Consider the following 23195-nt stretch of genomic DNA (forward strand, 5'->3'; position numbering starts at 1 on the left):
ATTAGGGCACCTCTTGAATTGCAAAAAAAAAGCTATTCAATTTTAATAATTTTAATAACTTTAAATTAAAATAAGATTTATGTTACAGTGTCTTTAAAAAAAAAACCCTGTGAGGCCCCCACTGTGTGAAATGGTGCAGAAAACATTAGAATGACACCTCTCTGCTGATATATTGCACATCACAGAAACGCTAGGCCAGCGATTGGGAACAGCCCTATTAAAATAATAATTGTAATAAGTTTTTAAATGGCTGCAGTTTCACTCTAATTAAAACTTGGCAGAAGTTGCTCAGCCCCACTTATAAGAACGTGAGAAGAGCCCTGTTGGATCAGACGGTGGTCTATCTAGTCTGGCATCCTGTCTCGCTCAGTGGGCAACTCTGGAGGGCCAACCACAGGGCATAGAGGCCAGGCCTTCCCCAGATGTTGCCTCCTGGCGCTGGTTTTCAGAGGTTGACTGCCCCTGTGTTTGGAGGTTCCCTTCAGCCACCACGGCTACCAGCCAAGGGTGGATCTCTCTTCCATCAATCTGTGCGCTTGGTCACTACACTGCTCCCCCACCCCACCCCGGTTCCAGATCATTTATGAACAGATTAAATACTGATTCTTGTGGGACGCCACTGCTGTTCGTTTGGGAGAACTGGCCGTTTATTCCGACTCTTTGCTTCCTGTTGTTCAAGCCATTTTTAATCCATAACAGAACTGTCCTTGTATCCCATGACTTTGATAAGGTATCGTGTCAAAGGCTTTTTGAAAGACCAAGTAAATAATGTCTACCAGATAGTTGTTATCTCAAAGAACCCCAAAAAGGTTGGTTAGGCAGGATTTGCCTTTGCGGAAGCCATGCTGGTTTTTCCTCAGCAAGCTTTGTTCCTGTGTGTGCTTAATAATTCTCTCTTCAACTACACTCTATGGGCCAAGTTACAAGTGACGAATGACACTTGAACGGCAAGTGAACAGGGAAGAATACACGTGAGTCTGTTCACTTGCCATTCAAGTGTCATTCGTCACTTGTAGCTTGGCCCTATACTACTTTGGCTGTAACTGGCCTGTAATTTCCTGGTTCCCCTGGTTAAATATCAGTGTAACATTTGCTACTCTCCAATCTTCTGGGACAGTGGCTGATTTTAGTGATAAATTACATATATGAGTCAGTAGACCAACGGTCTACTCAGTAAGGAAGCAGTGCAGAAGATTTGTAGATCTCCTGCTTTGAAAGTGAGCTGAGCCAAGCCCAAACAATATCATGAATCTAGTTATCCCATCCTAATACACATGATGTCGCAAGATAAGCCAAAAATGCACGGCTGTTGGCTGTTGAGAGAGCATGGAGATGCATCTGACACCGTTGCTGTTGGAGAGGAGATGGATGGATATGTCTGTATATCTAACTAAAAATGTAAGCACTGGCCCTGTGTGGCAGGTGGGGACGAAAGGTGCAGGTCCTTTGAAGCGTCTACCTAAGAGGCAAAAGGATTGGCTCCACCCAGCTTTTCTGCTGGAGAAAAGGGGAGGAGATGGGATGATCGGAAACATGGGATCTACATGAACAAAAAGGTGACATATCTGTTAACATAATTATTGAGCTAAAGTAAATGTCAGTGTGTAAGGAGTAGTCCTATTTCCTTCAAGGAAGGGTACAGCCAAAGGGGAACTTAGTTCAGCCATCAGCAAAGCATATAGCAGGTTGAATAGATTATCCTTACCAGGGAGATCTGTCCTATGCCTTGGAAAACTTCCCCCAACATGTCACAGTATTTTAGTTATCTATTTACTTATGTTGTCCTGACCCGAATAGCCCAGGTGAGCCTGATCTTCAGAAGCTAAGCAGGGTTGGCCTTGGTTAGTGACTGGATGGGAGACCTCCAGTGAAGACCAGGGTTGCGGAGGCAGGCAGTGGCAAACCACCTCTCTTAGAGCCAAGCTACAAGTGACGGATGACACTTGCCTGGCAAGTGAACAGACTCACGTGTATTCCTCCCTGTTCACTTGCACTCCACTTGATCACGTGGAGCGCAAGTGAACAGGGAGAAATACACGTGAGTCTGTTCACTTGCCGGCCAAGTGTCATCCGTCACTTGTAGCTTGGCTCAGAGTCTCTTGCCATGGAAACCCCACCAGGGGTTGTATTGCTTATAGTCCACATTTCTCCCTGAAACAGAGAACTGATTCAAGGGTGGGAATAGCACTGATTATTAGTTTATAAGCCTCAACAGTAATTCAGAACATTTACTTTTTTGGCTGGATCTTTTTGTAAAGTTTGTACCCTGCAACGTAATATTTACACAACTTATCCTGGGAACCCGCCCATTTGGTTTCCCTTTGCAGCATCCTTTTCTGCCATTTTTATGCGCGTGTATCAGGCGTCTCCCGTGGACAGCCCACCAGCTGCGGCAGAATAGCTCACACGGCCCATCTGAGCCCCAGGGAAAGATCCAGAAAAGTTTGGTTCTAGGCTTATTTTATTTTGTGTTATTTTTCTTTGTGCTGCTTAGCTAACAGCTTCATTTCTCGTGCTCTTCGTAGGCCATCTTCTGTTTCTAGGACACAACAAAACTGGGAAACGTGCTGTAGGGGGAAGTAGCTTGGTATATTTCTTCATTACCCAGAAGTAGCTGTCGTTAAAGAAAAGGTTGCTCACCCTGATTATACATGCACAAGAAATTGCAGCCCAGCAAGGCTTGTGGGGGGGGGGTCCCTTCTTCCCCCTCCTTGCTTGCTCAGCTGGCCCCCTCCAACTGCCTGGCTCCCTCGGCTCCCTCGCCTGCAGCGCTGCTCCTTCCTCTCAGCTGGCTCTCGGAGAGGGCGGAGGAGGGCGGCAGCTCCCAATCCTCACTTGCCCACAATCCTGGCAGTGAAGGGGCGGCGGCAGCTCCTGCCCCGTCCCAACCACCAGCTAACAGCGCCAGTGGCGGGGGGCTCTGCCTGGCTGGCTCCTCCCCCCACCTACCTGGCTGCTTGCCTGGCTGGCAGTGGCAATAAGCCCCTGCTCCCTCCCCAGCCTCTTCTGGCTCGTGAGGTCCTGTCTTCGGGAAGGATTTTTAAAAACCTCCCTTTTTTTTTTAGCTTTCTCGTTTTTCTGCAAACCTGAAGAGTCCACCAGATTTGTGGAAGAATGCCCTTGTCTGTGAACCTGGCCCCATTCTCTGGGTCTGTTGATCCACAAGGTGCTACAAAGTCTTAGCATAGCCTATTGTACACTTGGGGCTAACCTGGGCTTCTCCAAAGTCCATTTTATTATACTGAGCAGGGGAGCAACAGGGGAGCAACATACATGCCCCTGTGTATGTGGCATGTAAGCTCTCCAAAGTTGAGCCTTTTCCAGGAGATATTACCGCTGTGGCTTTGCTACTGCCTTCTGTATTAAAAAATGAGATTCATCGTCGTGCGTGTGTGTCAGGGCACACTTTGTGAACTAATTATGATGAATGCCGACACCACATCTGTCCCCTGATTTAAATTGCCTCCATTCCTGCTGGCATTCATCTTAAAGGAATTTCTTCATGCAACTTTAAAAAAAAAATGTATGAATGTTGAGAGCTGACAAAAAATATGTCATGCTTGCCAAGAAAATAGCTTGAGTGTCAACTGTGGGTTTTTTTAAAAAAACCTGTGTTAGCATGATTAATTTCTGAGAACTTTAGTACTACTAAGCATGCCAGCTATGGCATGGAGTAGCTGCTCTGAAATAAACTAGAATTCGTACTGTACTGGAAGAGTGCTTCTCAAAAATAAATCAGGTGCGGTCTCTAAACTTTGCATTTTTGAAAGGGTGTTGTACTAAATAGATTATTTTTCCTCCAGTCCACGATTATAGCTGGTAGTATCATGGGAGATCTAGCAAAGCTGTTCTCTTTCCCCAGACTGTAACTGAGCAAGCCTTCATCCTTTTAGTGTAGATACGATTTCCCTTACAGCTGCTTGTGTTCCAGCTCGTCTTTTGATTTACTATGCGTTCCCTCATGTGTATGTTTTATTTCCTTGTTGCATTTGGACATTTTCATCTGCTTTCATTCAAACCTCATTCAGCTATCACAATATTTCTGCCAAGTGTTTGATGCAACAGAGATGATATTTTACATAAAATTATCTTTTTACATCGGCATTTCCATGTCTTTATACAGTTGATTTGGATTACAATTTCCCAGACATTTGGTGACTGTCACCTGTTTTGGAAATTAGACTTTTCCTAGAGGACTATTACTCGGGAGGCGGCGGTGGGCTGTCTTTCTTTGGAGGTTTTTAAGCAGAGGCTAGCTGGCCATCTGACAGCAACGCTGGTTCTGTGAACCTGGGCAGATCACGAGAGGGGGAGGGCAGGAAGGGGTTGCACCAGGTCCCCTTCTTACATGCCCAGGGTAATGCCAATCACCACCGTGAGGCCAGGTAGCAATTTCCCCCAGGCCAGTTGGGCTAGGGATCCTGACGGTGTTTTGCCATATTCTGGGCATGGAGTAAAGGTCAGTGTGTGTGGGGGGGGGGGAGTTGTGAATTTCCTGCATTGTGCGGTGGAGGGGGGGTGGACTACATGACGTTGGAGATCCCTTCCAACTCTGTGATTCTGATTCTTCATTTGTTAGTACTGAATTTTTGCAGACTCCTTCAGATACTAAAAACCGTACCCAACAGTGCAATCCTAAGAAGAGAAGGGTCAATGAGCTTAGAAGAGTGTAACTCCATTTAAGGTCACATTGTAAGGACCTTTCTCACTCCTGTGTCTGGGGTTATCTTTGAATGGGCGTGGTGTGCATCTCCCCATGATCAGCTCTAGACTTTGCAGAGCTGGTCCTTCTGGCGTTAACTAAAAGCATAGAAAGCTTTGGGCTTCCTGTGAGAAAACAGAAGGAGACTCCAGTGTTGGCAGTCTCTAGGAAGCGACTTGCTTCAATGGCTTTGGCCAACCAAACTCCTCCTACGTTTTAATACTCATTAAAAGCTTCCTCTTCCTCGGAAGAGTCCTCTGAGTCTCTCTGCTCTGCTGGGCCAGGTTGGTCCATGACAGGAAGACGAAGAAAGGTCTGAAGTTCGTGCAGGTGGTGAACTCTGAACCTGCTGCCCTTCCACCATCACACTGGATTGTCCAAATTGCTGGTTAGCTGGTTAATGTTTGAAACATGACAGGGGTGAGACATTGTTCTCTTTCGTAGGCAAAGGATCTGCCAAATAATGATCAGGGCAGGACCCGAAGAGCTCCATTCCCCGCTGCAGTTGTCAAGGGGCGTTATAAAAAGGTCCCAGTGCCGGAGAGGGTCTTCTGCCCTTGCGGAGTAGGCACGGTCAAGACAATCAACCCTTGCTTAGAAGGTTTTCTAAATGCCCTCCCTTGGGTATCACTAAGAAGTTTTTATCTGTCGCAGTTCCTCAGCTGACATTGGCTTGCGCCAGATTTTTTGAGGTCACTTGTAGAATTCGCACGGAACACTTACAGCCGCTATCAGATACCTGAAGTGGGAGTTCACGATGGTCCATGTTTTATTTTCTATTCCTGAATCTTGTTTTTATCATGTCTGTAAATTTCACTATTGTTTTTCTTCGGTATAATTTGCTTGATCGATATGTGCTGGTTATGAACCATAATAATAAATAATAATAAAGGACCCAAATTGCCCCTCGTGGTTCTGCTTCTGCAGGCTGGTTATGCTAGTCGGATAGAACTTGAAGTTTCTCTTCGACCAGCTGATGCCCCATCCTGTGCTGCAAACGGCCTTTGAAAACCCCCCACCCCCCGTTCTTTTTGCTTGCAACAAAAAAGGTATTTAATTTGCTTCACTGTGCATTGGTTACGATCCTGACTTTGTTTTTTCTCCACAGAAATACCTCAGAAGCTTTTTTGGTGCAATGCTGAACTCTGCGTCGTCCCCGCTGCACATAAACAAAGAAGGCCTGGCCCTGTCCAAACATACTGTTTGTGAATTCTCATCGTTCTTCAAGAAAGGCGTGTTTGACTACAGCAGCCACGGCACGGGTTAACGGACCAAGAGCAACCACTTTTCCTTGTCTTCCATTCTGCTCCTTGACGTCTGCAGAAAATGAAAATTACATTGGATTGTTTTGCATTCTGGGAAAATTTCTATCGCGAGCGCTGGCTGTTGGAAGCAAATACATAGCGCTACTTGGTTTATTTGCTGCCGATGGAATGTGGAAACAGTTTGTTTCTGCAAGTTGATTTGAGAAACGATACCAAACTCTCATGCTGTGTTTGGAGCCGCTCGCCAGCGAAAGTTCTTCCTTGCACAGGTTCTCAGGCAATTTGTTACAGCCTTTCTCGTCTATTCCCAAGTTACTTTGATTGTGCCGACAGACAAGCCTTTCGCTGAAGCCGGTTTCCTGTTTTCTTTTGCTCCTTTTTGTTCTGATTTTTGTCAGCTTGGATGTGTGCCCTGTCGATGCGTTTTCATCCCAAGAACTTCAGCTGCTTGGTGATGCCCCCGTTTGTCTTCCACGCATTACCTTAAATTTGAACGTTTACAAAATATACGCTGCAGAGGACTTGAAATCTCTCAAGTTTCTGCGCTTGATTACACAGCTGTGGGATCCCTTGTCATATATTTAAAAGAAAAGGAAGCAATAGCTATTTAAAAAAATGAGGTCGGCTTTTTTTCATTTTCTAGTTGCACGCAGATTGCAACTGTATATTATGTATTATACAATGCTGACGGCTAGACTTAAATAAATGCGACATGGATTCTCTTTTTTTCCTTTTTTAAAGGATGGCTTTTCCCTAAAAGTGTAACACTAGCTCGTTAACGTTCTTTGTTGCAAAAAAGAAGAATGCTTTAAAACTTACTCAGGGCTTATTTAGAATTGCACATGTATAGAGGACTGCCGTGTTCCTTTGTAAAAACGTAGACTGAAAAAATATTGTGACCTATAATGGGGACATGTTTATGTTCTGTTCATAATAAAAATTGAAAAGTGAAGTACAGTGATTGTGACCAGAGTACAGTAATCTAAATCAGTGAGCTTGCTTTCTTTAGCATGCAGGGTACAATAAAGTGTGCTTGACCTTCAAGAGTAAACGATGGCAGCAGAATATAAGATACAAATAACGGAGAGGATTAATATATGTAGAAAGAAATAACAGTGATTTGGATGGCTCATTTCCTGAGAAGTTTGGAAATGGGGGTGGGTGGGATTTTTTTGAGAAAAGAACAGTTGGGGGGTAGTAGTGTGTTCTTAGTGTTTGTGCGTTCACATTGGTCACACGCCTCCTTTCTCACTGAGCCTCAACATGGATTACAGTGTAAGTCAATACAATCAGTGGCTAGGACATTAAATAAACAATACATTCAATAAACAATACGATAAATTTGAAAACCAGCAGAAATCTGATACAGAATTGAAGTAATGCTGGAACAAAATGCTGTCCATTTGACATACCACTTTAAATGACACACAGAAACCACCCAGTAGGAGAATATAACAAAATACAGTACACAGCAGCATAGTCAACAATCCCTATCCTTTTAAGAACACATCTCTTTGAAACATTTCCTTATTAATAATATTATAACAATATCTCTCCCTCTTATACTACATTCAAATTCCTCAGATAGTTTGATATTTGTCAACAAGTTTATAGTGTTTCTTATTTAGGAAGAAACTAATCTTGGTTTTGTTACTTCAAAGGGAGGAAGTTCTGCTCTGACAAACGGATTTTAATTGATCTTTATTTTTTTTTCTCTCAATGCTAATAGTTTTCGCTCTCTTCAGAAATGTACAAGGGAGAACTCTGCTCTGAGAACTGGGCTGCTTTGGCCGCTTTCCAGATCAGCTTCCTTAACATACAGCCACGAAAAAGAACTAATGCTTTTATCAGCCCAGTAGAAATGACTGGGCTGGGGCGGGGGGGGGTTGCTGGCAGAACCATGTCATTGGGTGTTACAGCTTGGTGCACTTTTACCCTTCCCCCCCCCCCCCCCACATTCGGAATGAAGAGACAGACACAAGGCTCGGGAGTAAATCAGGACCATTTATTGATCAGCATTAACAGAACGGCAAGGGCATAGCTAGCCAGGTTGAGCTAAGGGGTCTCCCCTGGACCACCTCCTTGACCTGTCTGGGCAAGCACCCACTGCCCCAGGCATGAGCCATCCAAGTAACCCGGCCGGTCAAGCAAATGGTTCCCCCCCCTTAAAGCTCAATGCACCCCCAGCCATGGAGCCTGAGCTAGGACTTCTTGTACAGGGTGCAGTCTGCCCTCTCAGCTGGCAGTTGCGAAGCCCACCAGCCGATCCCTGGCAGACCCCAATCCCTCGTCAACGGGGATGTGCCAAGGGTGCTCACTGGCCCGTTCTATCTACCAAATCTAACCTGCCACCACCAAGGCCAAGCCTCTGGTTAGCCCCTTCACACCCCACAGTTGGCCTAGTGCCCACCACAGCCCTTGCCACAGGTTACTAAGGAATATTTCATTGCCCTTCACCAATAGGTGAACACTGTGATCTCTGTAGAGGTCGGTGAGATCATCCCGAATCTGGGGATGGGGCAAATACATCACCAAGCCCTCACCCAAAGCCTTCTGCAATGCCTTATTGGCCTTGCGCCTAGCCCGCTCTATGCCTCTGGGGTCCAAAGTTTCCCGCCATATCCTGCCTGAAAGGATTGCGGACCTGAATATTAGTACTCCAGGCCACCGCTTGGCTATACAGCCTTCACCAAACCCATTACCACCCAGGTGAATGATGAGGATGTGAGGTGGAGGAACACTCCTCCCCTCGAACAGCAGTGGCAGCAGGCCCAGCCACCTCTGGCCCTGACAGTCCTGCCACTCCACCGTGGCCCATTGGCTGAGGCCAAACTGGGACCCAATCGGCGTCCTTTGCCTTGATGGACTTCCCAGAAAACTATGCTGTGTCCACAGATGAGGATCTGACACCTCCCATGACGAACCACAGCATCTAAGAAAGAGAAAACAATTAGCCATAGCCCTCATTAGAGAGCCGGCAGGGGGCACACGTATGCCTGACATGCCGACAACCGCCATTAGCCTATTCTTTGGATGGCTGTCATGGGATAGCCCATTGCAGCTGCCGGGGAGGCCGCCCTGATCCAAAAGGAGTGGGTTTTGCATCTGACAAAGAGAGCTGTGGCTCTCGAAAGCTTATGCTACAATAAAGTTGGTTAGTCTTAAATGTGCTACTGGACTCTTTATTTATGCCAATAAAGGTTGCTGTGCTGTAATACTGGACTCTTTGCTACGGTGCTGAATTTGACACCCACCAAACCAAATTTGGCTAACACCCTTGTGGTCACCGTCCAGAACTGGTATCGGGTGAGGGGTGCCCCATCACTGTGATGGCACAGAACCTATTCATCGTGGCCCCTAACATGTAGTTCATCATCGGTCTTCCTGGGCAGTCCACATGGGACTGTGCATGCGTAGGCTTGCCGATTCAGAGGTTTTAATAGCTGAAAGCCACTAGAGGGTGCCCTCACCTTCCACTGTGCATGTGTGGCCATTTTCCCACTGAAACGGCCCCTTGGGAGGTTGGGGACCCCCTCTTACCCTCAGTTCTTTGTTTGCTGCCAGTGGAAGAGGTTCTAGCTGATCTACATGAAGATAGGTTGGAAAAATTTTCTTCTTTTTTACTTCTGATCATGTTAAAAATGTCGGAGAAGGCTGTATTTAAGCACTGCACTAAGTGCAATGCCAAAATGACCAAGACTGATGCTTGATGTGCATGGGGGAAGCGCACAACACTCAGTCATGTAAGCACCGTTTAAGTTTCGCCACTAAGGCTAGAGCTGAAAGCCTCTTTGTGGCAAAGAGCACTCGAGGCCACAGAGGACCCGGCAAAGGCAAAGCAATCAGCCCAAGCTGGTGTAACCGAGTCGTTGGATCCAAAAGCCCCGTTGACTCTGAAACTCTCAATTCCAAGACCCAGCACATCAGGTTCGAAGGCTCCTAGGAGCCAAGCATCTTCCATCTCACTCAAAGGATCTACTATGTTGGATCCGACCTGCTCGGGTTCGAAGACTCCTCAAAGTTCAAAGCCCCCTCAACCTCACTCAAGGTCTCTAGTCTTCCAGATCCATCCTGAACGCACCAATCCAGCTCAGAAATGAGATCTCCAACGAGGTTGGATCTGACAGTCTTGGTCAAAGACACCAAGGGGGACATTGACACCGACTACACAGTCGGATCCGATTGCAAGAGAAACATTGGAGGGGGAGCCTCCAAGGAATAAAACAAAGAAAATTAAGCACCTGTCTTCTCAGGAGCCCCAGAGTGCACCCCAGCAACAGGAGTAGATAGAGCAGGAGGTCCTGATAGTTGACCCGCCACACACTCCATTGTCCCTCTCTAAATCACACTCCAGACATTCTAGGTCATGGTCCGTGCATTCTTCTGGGGAAGAGGGAGAAATCCCCTGCAGGAGGCAAAAGTCTCACCGCTCTCCAAGGGAAGAACGCTATTACTCCCAAGATGAGAGGCTTTGGTACTGAAGGGAACCATCTACCTACAAAATAGATCCAGGGAAGACTTCCTTCACTGACGTGATGGCGAGCGAATCGTCATCTGTACCTTCGAGACGACATCACTCTTTTCCCAGCTCCAGGTTGGCTTTTCAGCTATCGGAGCCAGAGGCTGAGGCGGACTCCTATCAGGGCAGGGACAGCCCTGGCCCTCCTTCAGAGACATCCCCTGAAGAAACAGGGGGAGAGACAGGTGAGGCGTCACCCAGTGATGACTTTTGCTCTTACACGAAACAGCTGCTAAGGACGGCCAAGGCTCTCGAGACAGGTGTCTTGTCAGCAGAGCCCAAACCTAAAGATAAAATCCTGCAGCACTTGTACTCGGGATCGACATCCAACATCATGTTCCAGGTGATAGAGGGGTTTGTAGAATTAATGAACACTTTGGACCTTAAACCTGCCTCCACCCCCACCACTACTAAAAAGGCAGAGAACCTCTACAAGACCAAGGATGATGCCTGCCCTCACCTGTCAATCCATCCTCCCCCCTCCTCGCTGGTCATGAAATGCAAACAAGGCAGAGGCAAGGTATGCACTCCACTCCTTCTAACAAAGAAGGACAGAAATTGGATGCCTTAGGTAGAAAAATGTATGCCTCGGCAGCTCTGAACATAAAAATAGCCAACTATGCTGCAATGATGGGGGTGTACCAGCTTTTCTTATGGGGTAAGGCGGCAGCCTTCTATTCCAAACTGTCAAAACTACAAAAACCACCAGAATTATGATTTAATTTTAAAATACGAGAGTGCTGTGCAAAAATGCAATACTAGTGAAATAACTTAATAACTACATAAATAGGTGTTCATATACAAAAAGTGAGTCCATACATTATATACATAATGCAATAAATACAATCAACAAGTTACTGTCCGAAATATAGGAGTAAAGTGCAATGTTCCAGCAAGGTGGAAAAGCGCTGCTTGGTGGAGAGCCAACTGGGTGTCTTCTCATGGAGGTTCACAGTCCCAAAGTAAATACGTTATGGTGCCGACGGGGTAAGGCAAGCAATATTTCTGTTTAACCCGTTTTGTGAGGCAAACTCACTTCATCATCGGGCATGAAGCAATTAGGACTGACTATGAAATCCGTTGTGGATAGAACCGTTGTGGATTTCATAGTTTAGATAACTCTGCATAGTTGTCTGAAGTTGGGAATTTTTGTTAACCAAAAAAAGTCCCAGCTGATACCAGCAAGAGAAATCCAATTCATAGGCACAGTCCTTAATAGTACCCTGAATAAAGCGTTCCTTCCTATAGAGTACAAAAGATTAAAGGGACGGTCAAGATGTTTCAAAAATGTCGATTTCAGATCGCCGGGCAGATCCAAACCCTTTTGGGATTCATGTTGTCAACCACAGCTGTGGTATCTCTGGCTAGACCAAAAATGTGGTAACTACAATTATGGTTTATTTCTGTCTTCCGTGGGGACAGGGATTCACAAGATAGAAAACTTAACGTTCCCAGGGTAGCAGTGAGGTCACTGCACTGGTGGTTGGTAGATGCTCATTTGTTGGAAGGGACTCAGTTTGGACACAAAGTGACTGAGGTATCACTACAGACGCCTCCAATACAGGATGGGAGGCTCACTGTGGTTTGCCCATGGCGTATGGGACCACACAGAAAAAGTGTCTCAATCTCCTGGAACTAAAAGCGATCCATTATGCCTTAATTTCGTTTGCAGGTGTGTTGGCAGGAAAATCTATCCTAATCCTCACAGGTTAATGAGACTGAAATGTCAACTCCTTCCTCTCCCCGAGAAATCGGATCTGTTGTCATGGAAGGGGACCATCCACCATGACATATCAAGACTCAAACTGACAGTGTGGTTAGAAATGCCAATGAGACACTCTCTGAAAGAGTGACACAAGTCATCCTGAACACTAGACAACTATCAGCCAGGCACTTTTTTGCTCTAAAATGGGGCAGATTTAAGGCCTGGGTGAGGGACAGAGAATTGAGTGCTACTGACTCCGCATTCTCCACGGTCCTGGATTTTCTGTTGGACCTGAAACAGAAGAGTTTAGCTAACTCTTCTGTTAAAGTATACTTGGCAGCTATCTCGGCGTTTCATGTCCCAATTTTCTCACCACACATCTAAATTATTTTTGAAGGGTGTGAACAACTTGTTCCCACCGGCCAAAAGGGTGGTACCTCAATGGTCCTTACAGTTACTGTTGGCAAAATTGATGGCTAAATCTTTTGAACCATTAGCGACGTGTCACCTGAGATTGCTTTCAATGAAGGTTGCACTGTTAGTAGCCGTCACATCAGCAAGACAGGTGAGTGAATTAGCTGCTTTGAGCGTTGACCCACCCTTCTTGAAAGTCCACCCAGAAAAAATAGAGTTGGGGACAAAATTGGACTTCCTACCAAAAGTCGCTTCAAAGTTTCATGTATCACAGGAAATTGTGTTACTTGTCTTCTTTTGTGGTCAATCAAATGAGGCAGAAAAGGTGTTAGGATGTCAGGAGAGCGATCCTTTTTTTATATGGACCGTACTAAAACATTTAAAGTAGACTCAAAACTCTTTGTCTGTTGTGCTGGACCCAATAAGGGAAAGAAGGCCAGCGCACAAACCATTGCAAGGTGGGTGGTCCAAGCAATAAGATTGTGTTATAAGTACATTAACTTACCTTGCCCCCTAGAGGTGCATGCTCCCTCCACCAGGTCGCAAGCATCGTCAGCAGCACTATTGCTGTTATTTATGTAAATTGAAATGTTGTCCTCTGCCCTGAGCCCGCCTGGCGGGAAGGGCGGACTAAAAATCTAATCAAATAAATAAATACTAGAGGAGTCCCAATTCAGGACATCTACAAAGCAGCAACGTGGTCATCAGCTGACACCTTCGTTAAGCACTACGCTCTGTACATCCTTGATAGGAAGGAGGCAGCAGTGAATACAGCAGTTCTTCAGTTGATATTCCTGTAAAGACATTGGGATCCACCACCCAGGTAAATATCTTCTTAATCTCCCATGTGGGACTGCACAGGAAGACTGAAGGTGAAAAACAGTGTTGCACTTACATGTAACTTGTTCATCGAGGTCTTCCATGCAAGCACACATACCCTCCCTCCTTCCTCACTAAGACTCTTTACTGATCTGGAGAGTACAGTGGTGAAAGAGGAACTGAGGGTAAGAGGGGGCGCCCTGCCTCCCAAGGGGCCCTTTTGGCGGGAAAATGGCCACACATGCGCAGTGGAAGGCAAGGGTGCCGCCTAGTGGTTTTCAGCTATTAAAACCTCTGAATCTGCAGGCCTGCACGTGTGCAGTCCCATGTGTGCCTGTACAGAAGACCTCGATGAACAACAGTTACAGGTAAGTGCAACACTGTTTATACAGGCAAAGAGCGTGAATCGGGCACAGCTCAGGCTCATTACAGGGGCCCAGGAATTACTATACCCGTCTGCCGCTGACCCGTCTTGGATCGCCTGATCCTAAGGGCCACCTTGTCACCTACAAATTTAACGTACCATTAGGGCATGGCCAGACCCACTGAGATGGGATTGGGCCACCAGCTCAATAACTCTCAGAGCCCCAAAGAAGGCAATTAAAGATGCCGCATGAAATAGAGCAGCCTTGTAGGCTGAAAGGCACACCTTTGTCCCAACGGAACCTAAACCCTGGAGGATGGATGGGGAGATCGGCTGCCTGTCGTCGACCCGGGCCCTGGCCTCCCACAACCAACCCTCCAACATTTTTCTGACCCAGAAATCTCCTGAAGCCTCAGGCAAACCGCGGGCCTTACTGGAGAAGGTTAGTGCCGCCAACTGGCTCTGTATGGATTTGACAGCCGAGCGCTTACCTTTCTGGTTTTTTTTTTTTTTAAAGAATTTTTATTGGATTAGAAACATATAATAACAATTATAATCACATTCTTTAATTTTTTCTAATTCTAACCCCCTCCCTTTCCCCCCCCTTTTTATTGACTTCCAACAGTTTTCCAACCCCCTATCCACTTTCCCTCTACTCCTTCATATTTATTTTATTTGTTTATTATAATATACTTTCAGATTCTTCTAAGCACTATTTCCACTTCCTTGCACATATAAATTGTCATATAAATTGTCATATAAATAAAATCCTCTTAATCTATCTTCTTCATTAAAACTACTAATAATATTCATTTTGATAACCTGTGTTTTATCTTACTCCTTCTATTCTCTTCAATATGGGACAAACAATTTGCCCCCCTTTATACATCAATTCCAATACTTCTATACACATACTTATTATACACACTTATTGTCATTTACTTAGGCTTCTGTTCTATATGTTGTTCTTTATCTATACATATACCATAAGTCTAACAATTAGACCTATCTTTGAATTTACGTATGTATGTATATATTCACTCTATGTTATACGGTTATCTTTCCAAAAAATATAGATTAGTTAATTTCTATCCCATTAATTCTCATAGTATCAACGCTATTGCTACTTAATATAATACTTAAAAATCATATAAAGTTGCTTAGAATTTTTCCATTAACTCTCCACCCCCTCGGTATAGTCACTTCTCTCCTCCTGTGTACCTCAATAATTTTCAAACTGCCACAGTTCTCCTCCCACCTCCCATTTTTTCACCAAATATTGTTTCAGCTTTCCCCAGTCCGTGTTAAACTGCCCTGGATCAAGGTCTCTCAGTTTTCTTGTCATTTTGTCCATCTCCGCCATGTACAGCAATTTGTAAGTCCAGTCCTCAGTAGTTGGCACTTCTTGTACTTTCCACTTCTGCGCATACAAAAGTCTAGCTGCTGCCGTCATATAGAATATCAATGTCCTATGTTGTGCTGGGATGTCTTCCATTCCCAAGTTCAGTAGCAGGAGTTCTGGGTTCTTGTTAACTTGAAATTGTAAAATCTCACTCATTACTCTTATTATTTCCCCCCAGTACTGCCTAGCTACCTTGCAAGTCCACCACATATGATACATTGATCCCTCATGTTTTTTACATTTCCAGCATTTATTAGACATATTCGAGTTCCCTAGCGCAATCTTCTTTGGCGTCAGATACCAACGGTAAATCATTTTGTAAATATTCTCTTTAATATTGGTACATGTCGTGATTTTCAATGTATGTTTCCACAAGTATTCCCACGCCTCCATTGTTATTTCTTTGTTAAAGTTTATAGCCCACTTCACCATTTGCACTTTGACTGTCTCATCTTCAGTATACCATTTTAACAACACTTTGTAGACCTTAGAAATTTCCTTTTGGTCTTCTTGTAAAATTACTTTCTCTAATTCTGAGTCTTCCATCCTTATCCCTCCCTTCGCACAGTCTGAGTAATAAAGATCTCTAACTTGTCTGTATTGAAACCAGTCGTAGTTTGGAGACATCTCTTGTTGCGTTCTTATTCTTATTTTAAAGGATTCTATTTGAGTTATCTCCTTATACGTTAAACACTGTTGTTCATTATCGACCGTTCTTGGATCTATTACTTCATATGGAACCACCCAGGAGGGAATTCCTTCTTGTAGGTATTCTTTGTACTTCTTCCAAATTGTGAAGAGGCTTCTCCGAATATAGTGATGCAGAAACATAGAATCTGCTTTTACTTTATCATACCATAGGTATGCATGCCATCCAAATAATTTTTTGTATCCCTCTAAGGCCAGCAGTTTGCGATTTTTCAATGTGATCCAATCCTTCAACCATACCAGACAGATTGCATCATAATAAAGTCTCAAGTTGGGCAGTTGCATTCCCCCTCTTTCTTTTGCATCCTGTAACACTTTCATTTTCACTCGAGGCTTCCTGCCTGCCCACACAAACTCTGATATTTTCCTCTGCCATTTATCAAATTGCTTGGAGTCCCTAATGATTGGTATCGTCTGTAACAGAAACATAACTCTTGGTAACACGTTCATCTTGATTACTGCAATTCTTCCCAACCATGACAAGTTCAGCCTATTCCATTTGATCAAATCATGCTCTATTTGAGTCCATAATTTCTCATAGTTATTCTTAAATAGATCTATATTTTTTGCAGTCAGTTCAATTCCCAAGTACTTCACCTTACTTGTTACCTCACAGTCTGTTATTTCCGTTAATAACTGTTGCTTTTGTTTAATCATATTCTTACATAAAATCTTTGATTTCTTTTTGTTTACATAGAAACCTGCCAAGTCTCCAAACTCTTTTATTTTTTCTATTACCTTAGGCATGTTTTCAATTGGATCTTCCACAATTAACATTATATCATCTGCAAACGCTCTGACCTTATAGGAAAAGTCTTTTATCTTTATACCACGGATTGCATTATCTTCTCTAATCTGCATCATCAAAATTTCAAGAACCAAAATAAACAACAATGGGGATAGCGGGCAACCTTGTCTTGTACCCTTTCCAATAATCAGTTTTTTAGTCAGCTCGTCATTCACCACAATTGCTGCACTCTGGTCTCTATAAATTTCTCTCACTGCTCTTATGAACCTTTCCCCCATTTGTAGCTGTTCCATGGTGGCAAACATAAAGTCCCAGTTCAAATTGTCAAATGCTTTTTCAGCGTCTACAAAGAAGAAACCAACCTCCTTATCACATCGCCTGTCATAGTATTCTATAGCGTTTATGACTGTCCTTAGGTTGTCTCTGATTTGTCTATTTGGTAAAAAGCCTGCTTGTTCTTCTCCAATAACTTCGGCTAGCCACCCCTTTATTCTCTCCGCCAAGATCTTTGCAAAAATCTTGTAGTCATTATTAAGTAAAGAGATAGGTCTGTAGTTTTTAACATTGGTCAAGTCCTGTCCTTCTTTGGGGATCAATGATATATTTGCTTCACTCCAGGTATCTGGGATCCTTTGGTCCCTCATAACACCATTGATCACCTCTTTTAAAAACGGTACCAGTTCATTGGCCATTGCCTTGTAAAACTTAGCTGTGAGTCCATCAGGCCCTGGCGCTTTTCCCAAGTTTGTTGACTGTATTGCCTTCCTTATCTCTTCTTCTGTTACTTCACTGTTTAGTTTAACTCTCCACTCCTCGGACATTACTGGCAGCTTCATTTTCTCCAAATATGCGGCTATTGCATCTTTATTCACTTCTTTCTTATCATACAATTTAGCGTAAAATTTATAAAAGGCTCTGCTAATAGCGACCTGTTCCAGGTGTACTTTATTGTCATCACATATTTTATTTATTATCTTTTTCTCCTTTCTTTTCTTCAATTGCCATGCCAAAAATTTCCCAGGTTTGTTCGCCCCTTCAAACGACTTTTGATTCAGTCTTTTCAGATTCCATTCCAGTTCTTTATTATTCATGGCCGTCAACTGCTCCTGAAGGATTTTAATGTCCTGATATATTTTCTTTTTCCCTGGTCTTTTCTTCAACTGGATTTCTTTGGCTTTTATTTTTTCCATAATCTCCTGTCTCTTCTCCTCTTTTTTCCTTCGAAGTCTTCCATTTAAGTCCATTAATACACCTCTGATTACTGCCTTGTACGTGTCCCATACCTTGTTGGTTGGTACTTCTTGATTCATGTTGTACTGTATGAAGAATTTAGTCTCCCTTCTCAACATTTCCATATTTTCTCCCTCTTGCAACAAATCCTCATTTATTCTCCATCCTTTTCTCTTAGTTCTTTTTCCAAATTTCCACATAATTGGGTTATGATCTGAGCCTACCATAGGCATTATTTCTACTTCCTTAGTCCAAAGTACTAAGTCCTTTGAGGCCCAGATCATATCAATACGCGATAAGGTAGAGTGTCTTGCAGAGATTAAGGTATACTGTCTGCTTGTGGGATTCTGCGTTCTCCACACATCTTCCAACGCTTCCTGTTGCATTAATCCAAAAAAAGTCTGCATCCGAGGCCCGGGGGGGGGGGGGAGGAAGACCTAATCTTGATTATAATCTGTATTTTGCAAGGTCTACCAATCTAACAGTATTTTACAAAGTTTTGATTTTAAACAATGGCAGTATGGGACTTCCGGTTTGGGATCCATGGAGGTCTAACGCAGCTCTAAGTGCAGAGCTGACCGGGCTGCCGTTTCAGCGGCCGGAGGGGCACAAATAGCCCCCGGCCACCTGCTCTCAGGCGGAGAACAGGCAAAGAACGCTCAAAGACCTCAGGGCGCGTTGATCTCGGGCGAGGGGGGTTCTGCGCTAAGGATTCTCTCTCGACCCTTGAGGTCCCACCCTTTGACAGGTCGGCATAGATCTCTGCGGCAGACCCGGGGCCAGTGCGGCTGGCATAAGACCTTCGTGCCCAAGCTTCAACAGGGGGAAAACAAACGGAAAGAGAACTTAAGATTGAAGCAGTGATTACAACCCAGAAAGACGTTTGAAAAGGTAAAGATCACTATCTCCTGAATTGGGATGGATTGTTAAAAGTAACGAAGTTTTAAAAGGACTTTTTAAACTGCAACAGACTTACTATAAGGAGGGGGAAACCCGGCAAGAAATAGATTCCAAAAAGGACTAAGTAAAAAGAAGTAATTTCAGAAAAGAGACATTTGTTTATCATACCTGTGGTTGAGAATCGATAGCAGGCTGTGGGAAAACTTCTACCATCGCGAGAGCTGCAGCGGAGAGTCGGGAAACAGGAAGTACGTAATAGTGATAGAGTCGCCAGAAGGAGACGGCCCCTACTGGAAGACAGGAAGAAGGGCATCGCCATTTTTGAACAGGGAAGGGCTTTGGCTTCAGCAAGGGCGGAAGTAGGACATCTTGGATTACAAAAGGGTACAGAGAAACCATAGAGAAAAGACGCCCGACATTTTGGATTTTTGAAGCGATTTTTGTTCATTTAAAAGACCGGGACTTTTAAATTAATTAAAAGGACTACCAATTTGGACGCCACGGAGCTAAGAAAACGTGCAGACTCGTGGGAGCGAGGTAAATCAAGCCCCACGATGTCGAAGAAAGAGTGGCAAGCAGCCATAGAGAACTTGGACAAAAAATTTTGTGAAATGCTAAAGGAGCTTAAAGAAACAAAATTGGAGTTGGTGAAAGAAGTCAAAGATGTCAAAGAGACAGTTAAAAATGAGCTGGCAGAAGTAAAAAAGGGAATGGAGACGATACAAACCGACTTGCAGGCAGCGCAGCAAAAAGTTAACGATGTGGAGAAGGCGATGGACAACCTTACAGAGACGCAGCGAACGGACATGAGAGTAATGAGGGGAAGAATGGCAGTTGCGGAGAGTAAATATATGGAAAAGCAGCTGAGGTTTCGAGGTTTGTTGGAAGTAGAAGGAAAGACAGCACAAGAACAGGTGACTGAAGTGTTAGCTGAATACCTGGAAAAGGAGGAGGAGGAGGTTGTGGCTTTCCTAGATGTGGTGTACCGAATAAATTCCAGATTTGCGACCCAGAGAAAGGTACCAAGGGATGTGATAGTGCAATTTACGACAAGGAATGTAAGGGAAATGATAGTGACTAAGCAATTTCAAGATCCATTGATAGTTGATGGCAAGACAATTATCATCATGAAGGAGTTACCCAGATCGGTGCTCTTGGACCGGAAAAAATACAAAGTGTTAGTCCAGACTTTGAAAGATATGAAAGTAAGATACAGATGGGAATTACCGGAAGGGATATCTTTTGAATTTGGAGGGATAAGAAAGCGCATCAGATCTGAATTGGAAATGGAAAGGTTCATGATGGACAATGAAAAAGACTTACCAACAACAAGGTTTTGAATATGGAGTGCAAAGTTTTATCGTGGAATGTAAATGGACTTAACTCACCTAATAAGCGAAAAAGTATTTTCCACTGGCTATTAAAACAGAAATGTGATATAGTTTGCTTACAAGAGACTCATATTAGAAATCAGGATGTAAAATACCTTAAAGTAAGTAAATTGGGCATTGAATTTGTAGCGGCCTCAAAAAAGAAAAAAAGGGGAGTGGTACTATATATAAAAGAAGAGCTGCAACCAAAGGTGATAATTAGAGATGGGGAAGCCAGATTTATAGCAGTGGAATGCATTTGGAACTTAAAGAAAGTGTTGGTGATTGGAATATATGCGCCTAATGGAGCTAAAGAGTGCTTTTTTGAGGATTTAAAGAAGCAACTAGATGAACTTTCATATGATCAGATAATACTTGCAGGAGACTTCAATGGAGTTACGAATTTGGAACAAGACAAGAAATCAGCCACTACACAAAAGAAAAGAGGACTATTACCAAAGACCTTTCTGGTTGATGCAGAACTGCATAATATGCTTTGCCAGAAGAGGCCATAGCTGCCAAAGGCCCACCTCCCACATAAACCCTGCAAATTGCCTTACTACATGGTCATATGACCTCCAGGTGCTGGTAGCAATGGCTAATTGGATAGCCCTGTGCGCCTCTGCCTTTCAAGACTCCATAACTGCAGGGACGTCTGAGCTGGGTCTATATGAGCCTTGGGGGCAAGCCGATAATAATAATAACAACAACAGCATTCAATTTATATACCACCCTTCAGGACAACTTAATGCCCACTCAGAGCAGTTTACAAAGTATGCCATTATTATCCCCACGACAAAACATCCTGTGAGGTGGGGTGGGGCTGAGAGAGCTCCAAAGAACTGTGACTAACCCAAGGTCACCCAGCTGGCTTCCAGTGGAGGAGTGGGGAATCAAACCCGGCTCTCCAGATTAGAGTCCCGCACTCTTAACCACTACACCAAACAGGATTCAACTATTCCATCGGTTGGCGAGACAGAGCATCTTCTACACCATTAACTCTAGGAATGTGTTTCTACAGTATTATTAACTCTAGGAATGTTCAGCCAGAGACACCGTAGAGTGAAGACCCTGGTCAGTCTCATAACCCTAGGGGACTTGGAAGTAAGGGAATTGAGCACATGCACCACTGTTAGATTGTCACACCAGAAGTGGACTGAGTGGCTAGCCAGCTCATTCCCCCACAACCAAGCCACCACCAAGATTAGAAAAAATTCCAAGGAATTCCAAGAAGTCTTTGGTAAGATCACCATTCTGCCAACCGACTGGCCGTTCCTCTACACACCAGTGCCCCCTTAAACCCAAAGCCAGTGGACCCCAAAGCATCGGAGGTGACCTGCAGCTCCACCTCGAGCAACAGTTCATCCCTCCAAAAGGCGACCCCCATTAAAGGAGATAAAAGTCCTCCCAGACTGACAAATCCTTCCAAATGCTCTGGATGGTCCTGAGCCAGTGATAAGGCAACTGCAGGGGGTCCATCAAATCACACAGATGCCTCAGGAAGACCCTCCCAGGGGCTACATCTGTACAGGAAAAATTAAGGTGCCCCACCAGCTGTTGTAACTTGAGAAGGGAAAACTTCTGCTTCTCTTTAAAAGAGGCCAGACGGGCACAAAGGTCAAAGACCTTTGCTTCTGGCAGGCAGAACGTTTGACATATCCTATCTAGCTCGATACTCCAAAACGTCAAGACCTCTGAAGACTCCTCACTCTTCTCATGGGCGAGGGGAATGCCAAGCTCATCAGCCAATGCAACAAATTCCGCTAAAAGTTCGGTGCATTGCCCCGAACTTCTTGGTCCCAAGAAGAGAAAATCATCAGGGTAGTGGGTGTTGTCCCAGCAGTGAAGCCAGTGATGCAATCCCCATTCCAAAAAGTATCTGAAGCGCTCAAAGGCCACACATGAGACTGAGCAGCTCATAGGGAGTGCCCTGTCCATGTAAAATTGGCCCTCAAAGGAGAAGCCCAGCAACTCAAAATCATCAGGGTGCACTGGCAAAAGACGAAAGGCAGACTTAATGTCACATTTGGCCAATTCACCTCCCACTCCACAGCACCGTATAACCCTGGCTGATTGATGAAATGACCTGTAGTGCATGGAGCACAAGTGCTCTGGAATGGTGTCATTGACCGAACCCCCTTTTGAGAAGGGCAGATGGAGAATCGGGTGAAACTTGCCTGCCGTCTTCTTGGGGACCACCCCAGGGGGGTAACCCTCAAATTGGGAATGGGAGGACCCGCAAACAGCCCAAGCACCCTGCCCTCGATGCTCTCCTTGGCAATCTTACCCTTGACTACGCCCTCCAAGCCTGCGACAGAACACAGATTTGCAGGGAAAGGTGCCTTGTGCTCCAAACCATGCCACTGCAGCCCTGAGTCAGATGCCGCTGCTGCGGCCACCAGCCAGCTGACTGTCGACAGCTGCGGTTGATCTAGCTTTCTGCACTGATGAATGCTGCCCCAAGAGATGCTCATGGTGGCTACGGGACAACGAAGGCTCCAAAAGCCATGGCTTCACAAAGCAGCGTTACCCCTGAGCTTTTGGAGCCAACTGCTGCTGTAAGGAGGTGGAACTGCCCTTTATAGGGCCTGGCCCCACCTCCTCAAAGACCTGAATGCCCGGGAACAAAGAGGTTGCCTCTCCCTCCATGCAGGAAGGCAAACGTGGCATTTGGCCTGAGTGCCCTCTACACACGACTGGGCATGCTGTTCTTTCATGGTACTTCTGTATTTCCTTACAAATTCAAAATGCTAAGAAATGTGGGGGGAAATGACTGGTTCCTGTGACCACTGCAATGACCTTGATAGTGATAGGATAAAACAAAATAAAACACGTTTCTTTGGGAAATCCATTTTTTTCTTTATAATTTTCTTGATAGTCCAGCGGCAAGTTAGGAAATCCATAAACCTGTTTTAGAGACCGGATTTTCTGTGGGTCTGAAATCATCAGAGCGAAAGGCATTTCAGATTTAATTCACTCTGTGTCTTAACAAAGTTGAAGAAAGATGGCGCCTCCACAGTTTCCGACTGCAGAGAATAAAAACCCCTTT

General features: G+C 44.6%; 1 protein-coding gene across 3 annotated transcripts in view; it reads left to right on the forward strand.

Moving 5' to 3' along the window:
- The window catches only part of KIF16B (kinesin family member 16B), a 155689-nt gene extending 148767 nt beyond the window's left edge, over nucleotides 1–6922 (forward strand). For all 3 annotated transcript variants that reach the window (XM_054970397.1, XM_054970407.1, XM_054970417.1), the window contains one exon: nucleotides 5811–6922. In XM_054970397.1, the coding sequence (XP_054826372.1) occupies nucleotides 5811–5969 (159 nt within the window). In that variant the 3' untranslated portion in view covers nucleotides 5970–6922. The remainder of the gene's footprint in view (nucleotides 1–5810) is intronic.
- Nucleotides 6923–23195: the final 16273 nt, after the last annotated feature.

The sequence above is a fragment of the Eublepharis macularius genome, chromosome 1 (assembly GCF_028583425.1).
Source record: "Eublepharis macularius isolate TG4126 chromosome 1, MPM_Emac_v1.0, whole genome shotgun sequence".
NCBI lineage: Eukaryota > Metazoa > Chordata > Lepidosauria > Squamata > Eublepharidae > Eublepharis > Eublepharis macularius.